At 30.8% G+C, this 21,976-nt stretch overlaps 1 protein-coding gene across 1 annotated transcript; it reads right to left on the reverse strand.

Moving 5' to 3' along the window:
* Positions 1-7,305: 7,305 nt before the first annotated feature.
* Positions 7,306-12,528, reverse strand: LOC132942385 (uncharacterized). The gene is made up of 2 exons (XM_061010741.1): positions 11,670-12,528; positions 7,306-11,585 (listed from the first exon to the last, which is right to left on the reverse strand). Exons 1-2 carry the CDS (start codon positions 12,526-12,528, stop codon positions 7,306-7,308), a joined length of 5,139 nt encoding a protein of 1,712 aa, XP_060866724.1.
* Between the last annotated feature and the right edge of the window lie 9,448 nt (positions 12,529-21,976).

The following is a 21,976-nucleotide window of genomic DNA, read 5'->3' on the forward strand; positions in this document are numbered from 1 at the left end:
ATCATAATAAAATACGTACATCCACAGCCCACAGGATGTTCATAACCGGTATAAGTACATTTAAATTTCAGTAATGAATTATAGATATCTAATTATAATTAGTATTTAGCTCAATTATATTAAGCCAACGTTAAACTTCTAAATTCAAACAATGCGCGTTTCGGGAATACTAGCTGACATGACCATAACTTTGAAACCATTCCGGCTACTTTTTATACTGATTCTAGTGTTATAGCGATGAATTGTAATAAAATATCAATATCAATATTAATTTGTGCCTACCTCACATTTACACACTTAACCTGGGAAGGACTAATAACCTTTTAGCAATGGGCCTAATTAAAAAATTATCAGATTCAAAAAGTTTTTTAAATAGTACATGTATTGCATTTTACAATGATTTGTTTTTTTCTGCAGTCTGTCCGAAACAATTTGGGTAGTCAAAATTCTCCAATATTCGAGATAAGCATTTTTTTTGGTAGAAAAGTTCATTTATTTATTTCATTTATTTAATTTTCAAGCGTGATATGTGAATTTTTTATTTTTGATATTTCACATTGATCACAGATAATGCACTGACCTTAAAGTTTTATAATAGGTAAATTCACTCTAATATCATAACACACTATTAAAACTAGTGAACGACAACTTGCTATTTCGTGCGTGTGTAAGACGGAGACACAACAAATGTATGGGTAGTGTCCTCTTAATACAATTTGTAAAATTATACATGTGTGTCTATCTTATGGCCCTACAACCTTCTAGTCATAGATTATACACAAATACTAATTTACCTAATTACTGTTGAAAATAAATAGGAACTTTTTTTTATGCAAGGAGTTCAATATTCATACTATTACAAGTATTACAGATTACATAACGTAATGGATATTCAGGGCACAGAATAGATTAAATTAAATTTATGCTGAGCCTAGGACGTTTATTGAGCTTATCATAACGGATGAACATGAACAGAAGATATCACAGAAAATGGATACCTATAAAATATAAATTATTTTTTTAATATTTTTATTCTGTAGTAGAAGTTTAGAGTAATAATAATAGATAACGATATTATATTGTATTTTCATATTTTTAGAAATGGCCTATCAATTCTGTAATATCTATGACGTATACATACCTAAATACCTTGAAATGTGAAATATTGGTTAGACTAATTTATTTTGTATTTACTTAGTAGTATACTTATATCATAGAATAGGTAATATTTTGAAGATTTGAAATTAATAATTATTTATTTATAAAACGATAATATTAAGAATTACATAATATATTATAATAGATAGTTAAGTTCATTTATATACAATTTACAATTCTGAATAAACTATACGTCTATGCCACCTATAGTATAGACTCAATACAGGGCCTAAAATTAAGATATTTTGCTACTGCACACCTAATTCCACACCAAAATATTTTTAAAAAAACATAGACCTCATAGTGCACATACCACATATTACTTCATTGCATAATTGTTTTTGGTATTTGTTAATAATGAGTTATAATATATAAAATCTACGAAAAGGTGGGTAAGAGGATGTCACTCTGCTGTACAGCAGGTTACAAGTGGGTCACTGTAATGGATGGTGTTAAATTTGAATTCAATGATATAATAATAATTATATTGAGCAAATAGCTTACTCATTTAACTAAAATACGTCAAACACATTTTTTTTGTGAACGGTCACATTAAATTTATTTTATTTTTATTTTTAATATTTATTATTATTTATAAATAAGTTATGAATTTGGTATACCTACATTTATTTTATTGTATAATTTATATATTTTATAATCAATAATGGAATTGCATTTTTCAGTGTAAAACATGGTACATTATACTATTTAATATTTATATATACCAATTAAATCCATAAGAAAATGTAAACGTTTTTAGTTATGACGTAATAGCCCCCCCGAAAAGGTTATCACGATGGTCAATAACAGATAACCTAACCCAACCTAGCCTTATTAATTAATAATATTAATATTTCCAGAAGACTGTAAAATTTTTCACCATCTGAAGGTACGAATGTTATAATATTTTATCTCAGGGATGAGGCCGATATGATACTGGACAAGATCGAATTTCATTAATATTTGGTATATTAAGCAGTTTATAGATTTTAGAACGAACACATATATGATTTTGTGACGGACCATGATTGCACGTCCTCTATTGCACAAGCATACTTTGTACTGGCCAATGATAACGGAGGTATACACAGTCCTCGAAATGAAAAATCATATTAGCAATTTCATATAAACCATATCATTTGAAAAATATTTTGACTCTTTTTGAGCTCATTAAAATGTAGATTGATCCACCCAAGCGTAATCTGTAATGTAATAACAACTTAAATAACTTTAAACATATTTTGAAAATGAAATGATACAAACTATTTACACTAATTGGTGGTCCGCAAAAGGTTGGGAACCGTTACTACATGTATAGTATACAGTTTAAGATATACGTGTTCGTGTGTGTATTTAGGCCAACAGACAGACAAAAGAATTAGAATATCGATACACGATGTGGTATACGATGGCTGACGTGTAGAAGATATAACACAAACGCTGTACATTATTAATTATTATATTTTACAGGGGTGGCCAAACCGAGTGTCTCGTCTCGAATCATAAGATGCAAAACATAATTGCTCGTGGTTTGGACGACGGGACGATCGCACCCCTACTAAAATTAATTAAACGAAGAAAATTAATTGTGTAAATTGAAAAATATTATTATTATTAAAAATAATTTTAAGAAATTTTAAAAATGATCGTATAATCAAAAACCTATTTTAAAACTGAAAAAATATTATGATTACTAAAAATTATTTTAAGAGATCGTAGTGATCGTAAAATCAAAAAAAAATAATTATTTATTAGATTAATTACAAATTACCAATATTCAATCAACGGGTCACATAATTTATTTTAGTTAATATTTGATCGATATCAAAATGTAATAAATTTATCAAATAAATTTTTTTTAAAAACCAAATCTTTAGTTTTATAGAATAGTTACAAAATATATAATATTTCTAACTATAACAACCACTTTTTTTAAGTAAAAAATATATTATATAATGACAATTTATTAAGGAATTGAAAACAGTTTTTAAAACGACATTTGTGTTACATCCTTTTTTAAAAAGAAGGAGCTTATTTTGACGCCTTTAACTGTGCTATACTATTTATTTAAATCGCAATCTATACGTTGATAGGAAAAAAATATGGAAAATGTCACTTTTTTCGAACTTTGGTGTTGGAGACATACCTGTTGATGGGGTTTTTAATACAAATTTTACTTTAAGTGGATTTTGTTGTGGAAGGATTTCCGAGCGAACTTTAAAACTAAGCTAGATAGTTTACAGCACCGTCGAGAAACAATTCTATCAAAAAAAAAATAATCGAACATAGGTGTTGGTGACAGTTTTTTAAACGATGTTTATGTTATCTTCGTCTATGTTTCTTAACTGAAAAATAATCGTTTTTGAGTTACACCAAAGAATCACAATTGAATTTGTCAAAATATGGTACCCATTGCTTCGATCCGAATCTAATATAGCAATTAGAGTCAATGTCAATTGTATGTATAATTTTGATTATAATTTACTTGAAGGATAATTATATATAGGTAAATAACATTGTAAATGCTACATTTTCTTCTAAAACTGATTAATTTCAAAACTTGTATTATTGTTTTGTTTTTAATTATGTTACATATAATAAGTAATATTAACTAGTAATAGTATATTAATAATCACTCAACATCCAATCACCCATTCGCCAAATTGTGTATGTGTGTTGCTGAAGCAAAGATTGCCGCCACTGTCGTAAACTATTACTACTTACTTGTATAGAATGTCGTTATGTTTAGATACTTTTGCAACGATGAATTTAAAGAAATCGTCATACCAAGAGACACTTTATAAGCACCATTGATCTCGCGAGCAGCAATGAAATTATTACTGTCGTGCGCACCAATATTATTCTTATATTTTTTAATAACAAAATTAGTGTGTTTAATATTCAAAAAGTACATACAACTAAATTGAACAGGTTTCCCAATTTATTTATGATTAAACTCTTGTATCAAATAGAATGGAATGCTGTACAGTAGTTGACAATTGGGTCACTGTAATGGATGGTGTTAAATATGAATTCAATGATATAATATTATTGTATACGAAATACGATTCTGAGCGGTGATGGTTTGTCAGTGTGGGTATCTTATATTTTATTTATACTGTTAATTGTTATTCATTATTCATAATACGGTAGCCGGTTGAATAAATATTATAAAATTACATGATATTACCAAGTATATTTGATGGTATTATTGTAAAAAAAAGTAATTAATATATAACCTATTTACGTGAAGCCTTGTTTTAAATTTTCAATCCTTAACTATAAAAGTTGAACATTTTATACATTTTTAACTACAAAATAATTATTAAAATTTGTTAAAATTTGAACTTAAAATACTTATAAAAGAAATTGTGCCAATGTATTTTTAATATTTTGTAACAGCTATTACATACATACATGTAAAATAATAAATGAAGTTTCTAGTATCAGATATTTAGGTATTGTTTTTGATAAACATTTAAAATGGAATTTACATATTATACATAATTAATTAGGAAAGTTACGCACAATAACTTACAAATTTATAAAGCTTAAGAATTTAATACCTACACAAACAATTCGTATAGTATATTTTGCTTTATATCAGTCGATTTATCAGTATGGGTTATTAATTTGGGGGGGACTAGGTGAATGTATTTTAAAACAGCTACAAGTAAATCAAAATAAAATAGTTAGAATATGTTTGAATAAGTATGCTCTTGAAGGGTCGACCAGTCGAAACTATAGGTATTTGGGTGTTCTACCAGTTAAATTCCTCTATAAAGAAATAGCAATCATGTTTTTTTTCAAACAATTAATAAAGGGGAAAAATAACACATTTTCTGAAAATAAAAAAGAAAATATGGTTTATAACATTCCCATTAAATATCCCAAAAAAATCTTTCGGTCAATCGTTTGTGGACTACTTGGGGCCTACGTACTTCAACCTAATGCCATATGAGTATAAAAAAAACATCCATCAGCATCAAAGTAGTGTTAAACAATGTGCTTATAAGTATTTACTCTTAGAGTTAGTTCAATTATTATTTGTTTTATGAATATATTGATAGATAGTTATATTCAAGTAATTTAACTTGATAATGTCAAATTATATTCTGTTATTTTTGGTATTACCTTATTATGAATCTATTAATTCTAAATTTTTAATATGTTAATATTAACCTAACCTAACCTAACCTATTATTTTCTATTGTAGTTTTTGATTTTTCTATATTTTTATTTTAAAATTGTTTTATTAAATAACTAACTAAACTGTTCACATTTTATTTATTTATATAATTGTATATAATTATTCTTTTTTCTTTTTTTGATCTTTTTTAGAATAGCATTGAGTAGTATAAATATGTAGGTTCTGGAGCACCTCCCCCTTAAATTTTACATGTAAAAGCATTGGCACCTCTGTATAGGCAATTCGAAGTACACGCACCTCCCAAACTTGTATTAATTACTCGATATAGGCAACCCGCAACACACATACACTCGTCACATACCACCCGATCCGACACGTGACCGACATATATTTTACCCCTTCCCCTTCAAATACATTACCTCCCCTTTAAAAAAAAATATATATAATATTCTGATGTACATTTGTATCGACTATATCGAACACTTGTCTGACATATATTTTACCCCTTCCCCTTCAAATACATTACCTCCCCTTAAAAAAAGTATGTATAATATTCTGATGTACATTTGTATCGACTATATCGAACACTTGTCTGACATATATTTTACCCCTTCCCCTTCAAATACATTACCTCCCCTTAAAAAAAGTATGTATAATATTCTGATGTACATTTGTATCGACTATATCGAACACTTGTCTGACATATTATATTTTACCCCTTCCCCTTCAAATACATTACCTCCCCTTAAAAAAAAGTATGTATAATATTCTGATGTACATTTGTATCGACTATATCGAACACTTATCCGACATATATTTTACCCCTTCCCCTTCAAATACAAGACAGCCCCTTTAAAAAAAAAATATATATATAAAATATTCTGATGTACCTACATTTGTATCATACATACACATACATACACACAACACACATACATACCTATACATACACACACATACATGCATACATACACACTTACATACATACATACATACATACATACATACATACATACATACATACATACATACATACATACATACATACATACATAAATACATACATACATACCCACATACACATACATACATACATACATACATATATACGAACATACGTTATGCTCATAATATAATATAAGGTACCTACAACATCACACATACCTATATACAAATATTATACCATAATATTATATACTATTATTACTTACATATCAATAAAACGCATAGGTATATTTATTCATATAAATATGATATAACCATACACATACAAACTATAATATGGTATTACACACTATACAGTACTCATCAGTTTTCATTCTGAACTTATATAATAATATTTACAACACACACAAGCTCAACATATATATTATATACTGTTTAATGTAGGACTAAGACCTTTAATAAAGGAAAACGTAGAATTTAAGTGGACTGTATGCTTTTATTTATAATATAATAATAATAATTGTGGAGCCGCTCGCTGTGCTCGGTACAAACTTCGATACGCGACTAACTCGACTAATCACAAAATAATATAAGATAAATAATGACAATCGCGACAGTGTACGATAAAGCGACTCGAGCGCTAACATACTCCCGGCATTGAAAATGTTAATTTTCAACATAAACATAAAATAATAATAATTTTAGCCCAAGATACTAATTATACATATATCGTAGGCATATAAATGAATAAAAAACAAAATATATAAATAATTATAATAGTAATACAAATAAATCAGTTTCAAACTCAGCGAACAAACATATTCAATAAACACGTAAATAGTATCAAAACAAATAAATAGATAAATAAATGGTTAATAAAATATAAAACCGCGAACAAAAAACATATGCATAATATACAATATAATTTATAAATAAAGACAAAGTAACAATGAAACGTTACATACTATAATCTGACATTATTTAATTTCATATTGTGTAATAATTAGGAATTTCATAGATTAAAAAAAAAAATTTTTTTTTTTTATACCCTTTTAATCAATATTACTCTCGAAAGGAAGTGGGCACAACGTTCGAACTGCCCTTTTCAACTTACGACCTGCTGACGTAACCTCTGCTGATCGATTGACTCCGTCGGATCCTCGATAGATTTGTTCAACTAGTCCCAATCGCCATTGCAATGGGGGTAGATTGTCCTCCTTCACTAGGACTACTGTTCCCACATTCAGCTTCGGACCTTTCTCCTTAGACCATTTGGACCTCTCTTGAAGTTGGCATAAGTACTCTTTACTCCAACGGCGCCATAACTGTTGTGAATATTGAGTAACTCTACGCCATCGTGTTAGTCGATTAACTGGTATAGCGGTTACGTCATCCTCTGGTACCGCAGTGAGAGAATCTCCTATAAGGAAGTGCCCAGGAGTGAGGGGGCTGGGATCAGAAGGATCAGTAGATAAGGTGGTTAAGGGACGCGAGTTTAAGCAGGCTTCAGCGCGCGTTAGTACAGTACATAATTCTTCATATGTTAGATGAGCTTCGCCTAATACCCTACCTAACAGTATTTTCATAGATTTTACCGCCGCCTCCCACAGTCCACCGAAATGTGGGGAACGAGGAGGGATGAACTGCCACTTGACACCAATATTTGTGAAATTTCTTTGCAAATCTTCATGCGATTGTTTTGACTGGAATAGTTGATATATTTCTTTTAATTTATTATTGGCACCAACGAAATTTGTTGCATTATCGCTATATATGACAATGCTCTTACCACGACGGTCGAAAAAACGGTTTAACGCGTTCAAGAATGCTTTTGTCGTTAAATCGTTAACTGCCTCGATATGAACGGCCTTGGTCGATAAACACACAAAAATACATGCGTATGTTTTTATAATCGGTGATTTACGTAACGAACTAGATTTTATTAAAAACGGACCGGCGAAATCTATGCCACATTTTAAAAATGCCCGTCCTGGTTGTACGCGGTCACTGGGCAAGTCACCCATAATAGGTTGCACGAAAATAGGTTTATTACGGAAACATTTTATGCATTTGTGAACCGTATTACGCGCTAAATTTCTACCGTTAATTGGCCAGTATTTTAACCGAATAGTTGATAATAAAGCCTGGGGTCCACCGTGCATTAGAAGCATGTGCTGTTCATTAAATAACATTTTCGCAAATAAACAGTTCGCGGGTAATACGATGGGGTGACGTTGAAAAATGTCGATTGTCGCGGCGTTTTTCAATCTGCCGCCAACGCGAATGACGCCATTACTATCGATAAATGGTCGAAGACGAAAAAGTTTACTGTGGGTCGAGACAGCCTTACCGTTCGATAGTTCCCGCAGTTCGTCAACAAAACCGATATTTTGCGTATATTTTATTAATTTCAAAGTTGCTTTTTCGAACTCTTCTGGTTGTAGCAAACCTGTTAATTTAATATTATTATTCTTACGCGTACGCACGTTATTTATAAACCGTATGCAGTACGCGGTTATCCTTAAACACTTAGTCAATGATTCATATTTGTTTAACATAAAATCATCGTGATCAATGACACACATAACATTGATAATATTTTCTTTACCTTCCGGAATATTGTCTAATTTACGGTGAGTGTCTGAACTTTCTATCCAATTTAATTTATCTTCAGTCAACCACTTGGGACCCGACCACCATAAATCTAAATTGATTAATTTAGACGGACAGCAACCTCTAGATATCACGTCAGCCGGGTTGTCGCATGTACTAACGTGTTTCCATTCGCCCATTGTTGTTTTACTTTTTATTTCAGCTACTCGATGTGCAACAAACGTTCTCCATTTCGTCGAAGGTGAAGCGATCCATGCCAATACTATCATCGAATCGGTCCAAAAATACTGTTGATTAATTTTTAGTTGTAATTTCGGTATTAATTTATACGCTAGACGTGTTAATAACAGTGCCGCACAAAGCTCTAACCGAGGTAATGATAATGTTTTTAAAGGTGCCACTTTGGATTTTGCACATATTAACTTAGTATGATGAATGCCCGCGTTGTCCGTACACCTTAAATATAAACAACATCCATACGCCAATGTACTAGCGTCCGAAAACCCGTGAACCTCAATAACACACGATTTTAAGCTGTTCGTGATTTTGCGTGTTATTGATAACCTGTTTAACGCGGATAATTGTGTTCTATACTCAAACCATTGTTCGCGTATGTGCACTGGAACGGGTTCGTCCCAATCAATCTTTTCACGCCATAACGCTTGTAATATTAATTTTGCTCGCACTATTAATGGGCCGACTAAACCCAGCGGGTCGAAGATCGCAGCTATATCGGACAGCATTTCGCGTTTGGTAACCGACATCCCATCTACCCTTTTATTCTCACGCACGTTATATTTTAATATATCCGACGAAGCGTCCCAGAATAAACCTAATACCTTTTTTACAGAATAATTAAGTTCGTGTTTATTTGATATTTCTATATCTTCGCTAGGTAGACTTGATGTTATTAAACTCGCGTCGTTTGATGACCATTTTCGTAACTTTAGACCGGCACTGTTCATAACCACAATCAAGCCGTCGCGTATTTTAATTACTTCCTGTTTCGTGTCGGCTCCGGTCAATATGTCGTCCATGTAAAAATCTCGATTGATAATAGGCGTGATGTATGGGTATTGTTCGTGTACCGTTTCGGCTAGTACTTGTAAACAACCTGTCGCTAAATATGATGCGGGTACTGTGCCATATGTGACCGTGTTCAGTCGATATATTTGTATAGGTTGATTAGGGTCCGTGCGCCATAATATTCTTTGATAATCGCGATGTTTATCAGTCATTAATATTTGCCGGTACATTTTAACTATGTCGGCCGTTAAAACGTAATTATGAGTTCGAAATCGTGAAATAATGTATAATAAATCGTCTTGGATAACCGGGCCCTTTAATAACACGTCATTAAGACTAATACCGTTATCTGTTTTGCAAGATGCGTCGAACACTACCCGCAACTTTGTAGACGTGCTACTGTCTTTTCTAACGGCGTGGTGGGGCAAGTAACACGTTTGATCTTCTTTTTCGAGTTCGCTCTCATCTACCCGTTCCATATGGTTTAATGACTCATACTCTTTCATAAAAGAAAAATATTCTTTCTTTAATTCCTTATCTTTTTGGAACTTACGTTCTATTGCTAAGAAGCGACGTTTTGCGATTTCGTACGACTTTCCTAGTTTTATTAAATCGACCCGAAACGGTAGGTGTACGACAAAACGTCCCTCGTCATTTCTAATAACGGTCTTATTAAAATATTCTTGACAAGTACGCTCCTCGATCGTATAAGGTGGTGTATCGCTTACGTCTTCAATCAGCCAAAATCGTTGTAATGCGTTCTCTAGCGTGGATTCACTATCGGTTGCGCTAAAAAACGTGTTCGAAGTCGATGCCTTTGATAAACTATTTTCCGATATTGCTCCAGCGGCCACCCATCCAAATACTGTTTCTTGGAATAACGGCCCAGTCGTCGAGGGACGTATTTGTCCATCACATAAAAATTGATAAAAATGCGTTGCGCCTAATAATATGTCGATTTTTTGGGGCGTACTAAAATGTGGATCGGCCAATTTAATGTTATCGGGAACGTTACATGTTGTTGTTATATTTCGCGGAGGTAATTGACCCGTGATCTTTGGTACTACTATCATTGGTAGAAATACCGCGTAATCACTTACGCGGGATTTTATTTTTAACCATACTGACGACGACGCATGTTGTACTATTTCACCGATACCGCTGATTACGTGTTTAATTTTATTTCTTTTTAAACGTAGTGTCTGCACCATCTCTTCCGTTATAAAATTTTTCTGAGACCCGGAGTCTAATAAAGCACGACATGTTGTCGTTTTCGTGTAGGGACTCACAGCTAGGGCTACTACTGTAGCTAATAACACCTGTTCACCCGACGCGAATGCGTGGGCGGTCACCGTGCTTAAGGCAGGTGTTTCTCCCTCAGTTTTACTGTTTGCTTCTGATGTTTCACTCGTTGAATTTGGTTGGTGTTTGTAATTGTTTATGTGTAACATTGTATTATGTGGCTTGGAACACCTTAGACAATTTCGCCCAAGACATTTCCTTTTGTCGTGACGCCGGAGGCAAATGTTGCACAAATTAAGGTCGTTTACCTTTTTAATTCGGTCGATCGCTGATAGTGCGATAAACTTGGGACACTTGTATATAGTGTGCGATAGTTGACATACGTAACATTTTATTTCCGAGGTGTTGACAAATGAAGTAGATGATGTGGTATTTTTTGTGCCTTTTTTACCTGTGTAATTATTATTTTCGTTAACATTTTTCGAAACACTGCATATTTTTTTAGACGATTCAACAGCTTCTAATACGTGGAAACGTGCTTCTAAAAATTCGATTAATTCGTCGACCTTTTTGATTTCGTCTCTCCCGCACTTCGTTTCCCAATCGCTTATAGTGACTGCGTCTAATTTAGTACATATAATATGTGTTAACAACGGTCCCCACTCTGACGGTTGTTGATCCAATGCTCTTAAGGCCGATATATGACCACGTAAACCATCTGAAAATTGTCGCAAGCCCGTGGACGAACTCGCTTTGACTGTAGGTAAATCACAAATACCTTTTACGTGTGTTTGTACTAATAATTTTTTATTATTGTATCTCGTAACCAAACTGTTCCAAACGTGTTCATAATTATTAACTGTGGTCTCTAGGTTCTTGACACAGTTCGCCGCATCGTCGGATAGTGACGCACGTAAATGAATAAATTTTTCTATTGTTGTCAGGTGTTTGTTATTGTGAACCAGTGCGGTGTATATATCATAGAACGGAGCCCATTCGGAGTATACACCTGAGAACACGGGTATTTGTAACGCAGCTAATTTTATCGATGGTACGGCATTACTTATCTCTCTTACACCGTTTTTTTCTTTTCCTACTTGTGTGTCGATGGACAAGTTTTCTTTTATTTCTGATTGTTGAAGTCTCTCTTCCGCTTTGGCCATTGCCTTGAAATATAACTCTTCGAAATCTACTTGATATTCTTCATGTTCATTTGCATCTTCCTCATCCCGAATCTCCGACTGTACCTGTTGAAACTCTTCCCATGCTTCTTCAATCTTTGGTCGTCGTATACTTATTTGCTTAGGATCATTGTCCGGAGTAGACACATAAGTCCAAAATCGTGTTAAATTGCCTCTAATTTGTCCTCGACGCGCTTTTAGAGTGTTTACCATTTTGCCGATATAAATTAATATAATAAATATGTGACAGCTGGCAACTGATAATTTACGGTATATCGAGGGTTAAGAAATATATAGGCTATAGCGTAATAAGACGTAATTATACCTAACTAGCGGTCTATTTACCAATTCGTAAAGAGATTATACTATAACGACGGCAGAATTTTAGCGATAAGAATTTGACTAGGTATACGCTTTTGAACGTTTTGATCGTTCGTTTTCTACGCTGAAATAATATCGTAATCGTTCGTATCTCCAACAATTATCGCATTTATTTTACGAGTTGACTGTTGTACTGTACATAACGCGGCTGATTACACTCGATGTCGGGATAGGAATATCGGGAATTTTTATGAACGTATTTTAAAAATACTAGGAAATTGAGATTCTCTTACCTTACATTTGTCTTCATCAAGATGACCTTGGCACGGGAATCGATCTTCTTCGAGCTTCTCGAACGGGTACACGCGAAATATAATATTAACTGGACCACAATACTATACTTTTTACGTTTCATACGCACAAGAATATATTCCAACGTATATTCTTTCGATAGATATAAATTTTAATATTATACTCTTCAAATCACGAGAAACTGCACGCGCGAATATACTTTGGTTTAATATAACTAAGATAATATTTTATTATTTTATATACGACTATATTATTCTTAATATTTTAACGAAAACGACGTTCACGTGCGAATCTTTTTCGACAAGGCTATAATTTTTTTTTATTACGCCTATTTAACCGCACGCACGTGTCTTTTAACCGACGCACTCAAAATAAACACAACTATAATTACTATATTATACGGTTTCCGTCCGGTTCGAATGGACCATGTTTAATGTAGGACTAAGACCTTTAATAAAGGAAAACGTAGAATTTAAGTGGACTGTATGCTTTTATTTATAATATAATAATAATAATTGTGGAGCCGCTCGCTGTGCTCGGTACAAACTTCGATACGCGACTAACTCGACTAATCACAAAATAATATAAGATAAATAATGACAATCGCGACAGTGTACGATAAAGCGACTCGAGCGCTAACATATACCTTATCATACATAGGTACACGCATGCATGCATAGATACATACATTCATATCACATCACATCACATACACACACACACACACACACACACACACACACGATTCCAGTATTCCATATAGTATACAAACAAGCCACCCAGTCCTTCGTTATACATGAGAATAAATCTCAAACACACACAGACATAAACTTGTAAAAATATTTATTTTCAAAATATACACGTCGGAATATAGGTACATTCGCTTGCATTCACACATTCCTCTCCCCGACAACATACGGAAATATTAATTATAATATATATATATATGTATATATGGTCAATCGTTTAATCGTTTACAGATGATGATGAGTTTCATTCACACATTTCTCTAGCACAACACACTTACACTCATATACCCATAGGATAGTTCATACATATTTAGATACTTACATAGTCGCATATTATATACATACATACACACATACAACATCACAAACACACACACAACCAAACATATTATACAGCTTAGGTACATATCAATATATTAAGACACAAAAGTCATACTTACAAAAAACATAGTCGCAATTACGTAGATGCATTTAAACATTCCAATCCATCCACCCTAGAAAGTATTTTCACCCCCGCCATCCCTCGTCAATTACGACTACAAAATTGTAATTCCTATTAAAATACATAGATCTAACTATTTTATACAGCTCAAAGGATTACTCGACAACATACACAAAATTATATATTTATGACACACAATATTATGAATTTGTGTAACTAGTAGGTATACTGACTAAGGAGAATAGACGATATCGACTCTGAGGGTCTTGGACGTCGTCTTTGAGTATATAGTTTGGTCACTAAATGCAAAAATTATAGTATCCTATTTCGACTTCACCGTTTATATACCTACTACATTTATTTTAATGTTTGAAATAATACAACATTTAATCTAATATATTTGAATTAAACACAAATATGCTTATACTTACTTTTCATTTTAATATTTTAATTTTTGTGTAAAATAAAAACAACCGTGATATTTAAAAACAAGTTGTAACAATTATAAATATAATAATATAACATATTTATATGTTTCATAACACTTATGTATATAATACGAACTCTACCTTATGTACGATTAACTGCTGATCGATACATTAATATTAAAACACACACACATAATTGCAAGGGCTATGACCAACACACACCATGGATTAGTAAAGCAGTTCACTATACACCTCATATCTCAATACACACTACGACTATGTATGACTACGATACAGTCACATATTATAATAGAATATAGCTTAGGAATATTATATTTGCGAGTATTATTATTATTTGTCAGTGCTTAGTAGACAATAAACCATAATTATAACTGAAATGGAATCCTAGTAATTTAAATATATTATTTAAGATTCTGATATTTACATATCTGCCCCTAACCTATTTATATCTATAGGATCCTACGATTCTCCCTGCATATATTATATTTAACTGCTCGTCCCCCCCGATCATGATACAAAGTTTTTTTATTTATTGGTAATAATGCTACATAAGGTTACACCACAGCCGTCTCAATCAACATTCGCCAAACACCCCGCACCAGCACCTACGCAATGTGAGACGTAGATTATTCTAATATTTATAGGAAATTAAATAGTTTATATGAAACAAAAAGACACGATATATAAAAAGTATTTTCAATTATTAAAATAATATTAAGGTTTACAATAAATATTTACAAGGTTCTTACTTATCCATTAAATGGATTATAAAATTGTATCATTATCTGAGTAACATATATTTCTCGGTATTTCGTCATCTTCTAGGTAATAATATATTAAAAACGTATATGATGCCTCATCCATATTATATATCCAACGGTATATTAATTTTCATATCTCCTTTATACTTTCGAACCAACGGATACATTATGTATCAAACAACGTCTTGATCAATTGTTATGTAATACATCTGAGAAAAACAACATTCATCAAGACTAGTCATGCATCTACATGTTTGTTTGCTAATAAAACCTTAACTATTGTTAATCAACAATATTGATATATTTTAAGAACGAATGAGAAAAACATACATGTAAAAGCCATTATCACTTGTGTAATATTTATTTTTTACATTATGTATCACACCTACCATATTATTATTACACAATATATACCCCTCTTGATCACTAATCCTTAATCATTACCTATCACTTATTCAGTATTCTTGATCCCTTGATCCTCTGATCTCGTGTTCTATATTATTCATACCTGTGCATGAGAAAACACATACACGAACGCGCATACAACAACTTACATATTATCAATAACCTGACCGACATATATATATATATTAATTCATGCATGTACACGGGAAAAACACACAACATTACCAGTCACAGTCACCACCAACGAAACACTCTCAAAAACATATTTTTTCACGCTTACATATGAGAAAACGCATGTGTGCTTGCACATCAACAACTTACATATCACTCAAGTGGCCGATGCGTATATTTTATCAGCACATACGTACAACAGTCATATCACTTGTATAATATTTTTATTTTACCGTCATACACACAGGCATATAACACCACCGCCATATATTATTGTATAAGTTATAATATCGAAAAATTAAGAACTATTAACAATATCTCTCATTTCAGCAGATACTTTATGCGGTTTATTACCTAAATTTAGAAATATACAATAATTAACGTCACATCTGTAGTACCTATCTTACCAACATCTTTATCAATTTAACAATTAAAAATTTTCATATTATTAGTCATTTTCCATACAGGCTCATGTTACAATGTGCATACATGTGGGAACATACATAGATTCTTGTTATTGTATGTTTATATACACAATACTATCAGGCTAACCTATCCTGAATAATATTACAGATACTTATATTTTTAATCAATCATACAAACATTGAAATATTGTATGAGATTACATTAGACTAAAATCATAGCTTATATATACATACACGGATTATAGGTATATACGAGAAAAAATAAATCTCTTTAACTGTTATTATTGTTATTATTATTCGTCATGTGTAGTGAGAATTATAATATATATATATATATAACAATAAGTAAAAAAAAAAAATAATACTAAAAACTATTATCAACCCATCACTTAGTTCTATAGTTACCTACATGAATACGCGATACCTAGTATGATATTATGAAAACCCACATTAAATCATATATACATATTCGATATTACAAACGCCTAAACATATTTTATAGTTAACATAACTATATATACATATAAACATTCATATATATATATATATATATATAGGTACCTACACATCAATAAGTCATCTACATAATATAGGCATACACATATATTACTTACATAGTATGCACACACTTGTATACCTATATCCTTACATATTTGATATTCTTATATATTTAAACAGTATTCATACATACATACATACATACATAGACTCGATTATTTCAAATAATAATTCACATAAAATATTTTCGGTATATAATTTATTCAATACCTGGATTCTTTAACATATATTAATTATTATATATTTACATTAGATAGGTACATGAAATATATCACAACGTCACCGTGGATACTGATGTAACGATATCCAATATACAACAATTAAATGCAATATAGTACCTGATCATATATTATAATTTACTCATTTTTTCGTTAAATACGTAGGTAGAATTTATGCAGAAACCTAAAAATATACTCAACAATGTGAATACACATTAAAATGTACTGATTTTGATAAAAAAAAAAAACTTAGCTGTCTGTGTGTAAATACAGAAATCTTGCTGAAATAAGTAAAAATATCAAAATTGCAATAAAGCATATTATGGAAACATCACAATATTTTAGTAAAAAATGGGCGAAAATATCATAATTTCATTAAATAATATGTAATATTATAAAAAATATCATACCCATGTCTAGTTTATTACCATCAAAGGCATATATACAGTTTAGTTATTAAATGTATCTAAATGCATGACCATCACTATAACGAGTCATTATTACAAGTCTCAACATCCGAAACATATCGTTGCACTATAATATAATAGTTAATACATACATACATACATGCACACACATACACACGTACATACATTTGCATACATATTTACTTAAACAGCATTCGTGCATACATATAGACGCGATTGATTATTTCAAATAATAATTTATATAAAATACTTTCGATATATACCTATTTTATTTAATACCTGAATTCTTAAACATATATTAATTATTATATATTTACAGTAGATACATGAAATATATCACAACGTCGCTGTGCATACTAATACTACAATTAAATGTAATATAATACCTACAAAATCATATTTAAATTCCATGGTATTCGATAATGAGAAAGATAATATTATGTATGTATGTATGTATGAATACTGTTTAAATATATAAGAATATCAAATATGTAAGGATATAGGTATACAAGTGTGTGCATACTATGTAAGTAATATATGTGTATGCCTATATTATGTAGATGACTTATTGATGTGTAGGTACCTATATATATATATATATATATATGAATGTTTATATGTATATATAGTTATGTTAACTATAAAATATGTTTAGGCGTTTGTAATATCGAATATGTATATATGATTTAATGTGGGTTTTCATAATATCATACTAGGTATCGCGTATTCATGTAGGTAACTATAGAACTAAGTGATGGGTTGATAATAGTTTTTAGTATTATTTTTTTTTTTTACTTATTGTTATATATATATATATATTATAATTCTCACTACACATGACGAATAATAATAACAATAATAACAGTTAAAGAGATTTATTTTTTCTCGTATATACCTATAATCCGTGTATGTATATATAAGCTATGATTTTAGTCTAATGTAATCTCATACAATATTTCAATGTTTGTATGATTGATTAAAAATATAAGTATCTGTAATATTATTCAGGATAGGTTAGCCTGATAGTATTGTGTATATAAACATACAATAACAAGAATCTATGTATGTTCCCACATGTATGCACATTGTAACATGAGCCTGTATGGAAAATGACTAATAATATGAAAATTTTTAATTGTTAAATTGATAAAGATGTTGGTAAGATAGGTACTACAGATGTGACGTTAATTATTGTATATTTCTAAATTTAGGTAATAAACCGCATAAAGTATCTGCTGAAATGAGAGATATTGTTAATAGTTCTTAATTTTTCGATATTATAACTTATACAATAATATATGGCGGTGGTGTTATATGCCTGTGTGTATGACGGTAAAATAAAAATATTATACAAGTGATATGACTGTTGTACGTATGTGCTGATAAAATATACGCATCGGCCACTTGAGTGATATGTAAGTTGTTGATGTGCAAGCACACATGCGTTTTCTCATATGTAAGCGTGGAAAAAATATGTTTTTGAGAGTGTTTCGTTGGTGGTGACTGTGACTGGTAATGTTGTGTGTTTTTCCCGTGTACATGCATGAATTAATATATATATATATGTCGGTCAGGTTATTGATAATATGTAAGTTGTTGTATGCGCGTTCGTGTATGTGTTTTCTCATGCACAGGTATGAATAATATAGAACACGAGATCAGAGGATCAAGGGATCAAGAATACTGAATAAGTGATAGGTAATGATTAAGGATTAGTGATCAAGAGGGGTATATATTGTGTAATAATAATATGGTAGGTGTGATACATAATGTAAAAAATAAATATTACACAAGTGATAATGGCTTTTACATGTATGTTTTTCTCATTCGTTCTTAAAATATATCAATATTGTTGATTAACAATAGTTAAGGTTTTATTAGCAAACAAACATGTAGATGCATGACTAGTCTTGATGAATGTTGTTTTTCTCAGATGTATTACATAACAATTGATCAAGACGTTGTTTGATACATAATGTATCCGTTGGTTCGAAAGTATAAAGGAGATATGAAAATTAATATACCGTTGGATATATAATATGGATGAGGCATCATATACGTTTTTATATATTATTACCTAGAAGATGACGAAATACCGAGAAATATATGTTACTCAGATAATGATACAATTTTATAATCCATTTAATGGATAAGTAAGAACCTTGTAAATATTTATTGTAAACCTTAATATTATTTTAATAATTGAAAATACTTTTTATATATCGTGTCTTTTTGTTTCATATAAACTATTTAATTTCCTATAAATATTAGAATAATCTACGTCTCACATTGCGTAGGTGCTGGTGCGGGGTGTTTGGCGAATGTTGATTGAGACGGCTGTGGTGTAACCTTATGTAGCATTATTACCAATAAATAAAAAAACTTTGTATCATGATCGGGGGGACGAGCAGTTAAATATAATATATGCAGGGAGAATCGTAGGATCCTATAGATATAAATAGGTTAGGGGCAGATATGTAAATATCAGAATCTTAAATAATATATTTAAATTACTAGGATTCCATTTCAGTTATAATTATGGTTTATTGTCTACTAAGCACTGACAAATAATAATAATACTCGCAAATATAATATTCCTAAGCTATATTCTATTATAATATGTGACTGTATCGTAGTCATACATAGTCGTAGTGTGTATTGAGATATGAGGTGTATAGTGAACTGCTTTACTAATCCATGGTGTGTGTTGGTCATAGCCCTTGCAATTATGTGTGTGTGTTTTAATATTAATGTATCGATCAGCAGTTAATCGTACATAAGGTAGAGTTCGTATTATATACATAAGTGTTATGAAACATATAAATATGTTATATTATTATATTTATAATTGTTACAACTTGTTTTTAAATATCACGGTTGTTTTTATTTTACACAAAAATTAAAATATTAAAATGAAAAGTAAGTATAAGCATATTTGTGTTTAATTCAAATATATTAGATTAAATGTTGTATTATTTCAAACATTAAAATAAATGTAGTAGGTATATAAACGGTGAAGTCGAAATAGGATACTATAATTTTTGCATTTAGTGACCAAACTATATACTCAAAGACGACGTCCAAGACCCTCAGAGTCGATATCGTCTATTCTCCTTAGTCAGTATACCTACTAGTTACACAAATTCATAATATTGTGTGTCATAAATATATAATTTTGTGTATGTTGTCGAGTAATCCTTTGAGCTGTATAAAATAGTTAGATCTATGTATTTTAATAGGAATTACAATTTTGTAGTCGTAATTGACGAGGGATGGCGGGGGTGAAAAATACTTTCTAGGGTGGATGGATTGGAATGAGGGTGGATGGATTGGAATGTTTAAATGCATCTACGTAATTGCGACTATGTTTTTTGTAAGTATGACTTTTGTGTCTTAATATATTGATATGTACCTAAGCTGTATAATATGTTTGGTTGTGTGTGTGTTTGTGATGTTGTATGTGTGTATGTATGTATATAATATGCGACTATGTAAGTATCTAAATATGTATGAACTATCCTATGGGTATATGAGTGTAAGTGTGTTGTGCTAGAGAAATGTGTGAATGAAACTCATCATCATCTGTAAACGATTAAACGATTGACCATATATACATATATATATATATTATAATTAATATTTCCGTATGTTGTCGGGGAGAGGAATGTGTGAATGCAAGCGAATGTACCTATATTCCGACGTGTATATTTTGAAAATAAATAATTTTACAAGTTTATGTCTGTGTGTGTTTGAGATTTATTCTCATGTATAACGAAGGACTGGGTGGCTTGTTTGGTATACTATAATGGAATACTGGAATCGTGTGTGTGTGTGTGTGTGTGTGTGTATGTGATGTGATGTGATATGAATGTATGTATCTATGCATGCATGCGTTGTACCTATGTATGATAAGGTATATAATATATATGTTGAGCTTGTGTGTGTTGTAAATATTATTATATAAGTTCAGAATGAAAACTGATGAGTACTGTATAGTGTGTAATACCATATTAATAGTTTGTATGTGTATGGTTATATCATATTTATATGAATAAATATACCTATGCGTTTTATTGATATGTAAGTAATAATAGTATATAATATTATGGTATAATATTTGTATATAGGTATGTGTGATGTTGTAGGTACCCTTATATTATATTATGAGCATAACGTATGTTCGTATATATGTATGTATGTATGTATGTATGTGTATGTGGGTATGTATTTATGTTATGTATGTATGTATGTATGTATGTTTGTATGTATGTATGTATGTATGTATGTATGTATGTATGTAAGTGTGTATGTATGCATGTATGTGTGTGTATTGTATAGGTATGTATGTGTGTTGTGTGTATGTATGTGTATGTATGATACAAATGTAGGTACATCAGAATATTTTATATATATATTTTTTTT

The sequence above is a fragment of the Metopolophium dirhodum genome, chromosome 1 (assembly GCF_019925205.1).
Source record: "Metopolophium dirhodum isolate CAU chromosome 1, ASM1992520v1, whole genome shotgun sequence".
In the NCBI taxonomy this organism is placed as follows: domain Eukaryota; kingdom Metazoa; phylum Arthropoda; class Insecta; order Hemiptera; family Aphididae; genus Metopolophium; species Metopolophium dirhodum.

What these genes read in the sequence shown, in the direction of transcription:
- LOC132942385 (XM_061010741.1), bottom strand. Translation starts at nt 12,528, where the DNA reads ATGGTAAACACTCTAAAAGCGCGTCGAGGACAAATTAGAGGCAATTTA. An exon ending in AATCGAATTTTTAGAAGCAC is followed by an intron (nt 11,586 to 11,669) that starts GTTTCCACGTAT and finishes ATAATTACACAG; the next exon opens with GTAAAAAAGGCACAAAAAAT.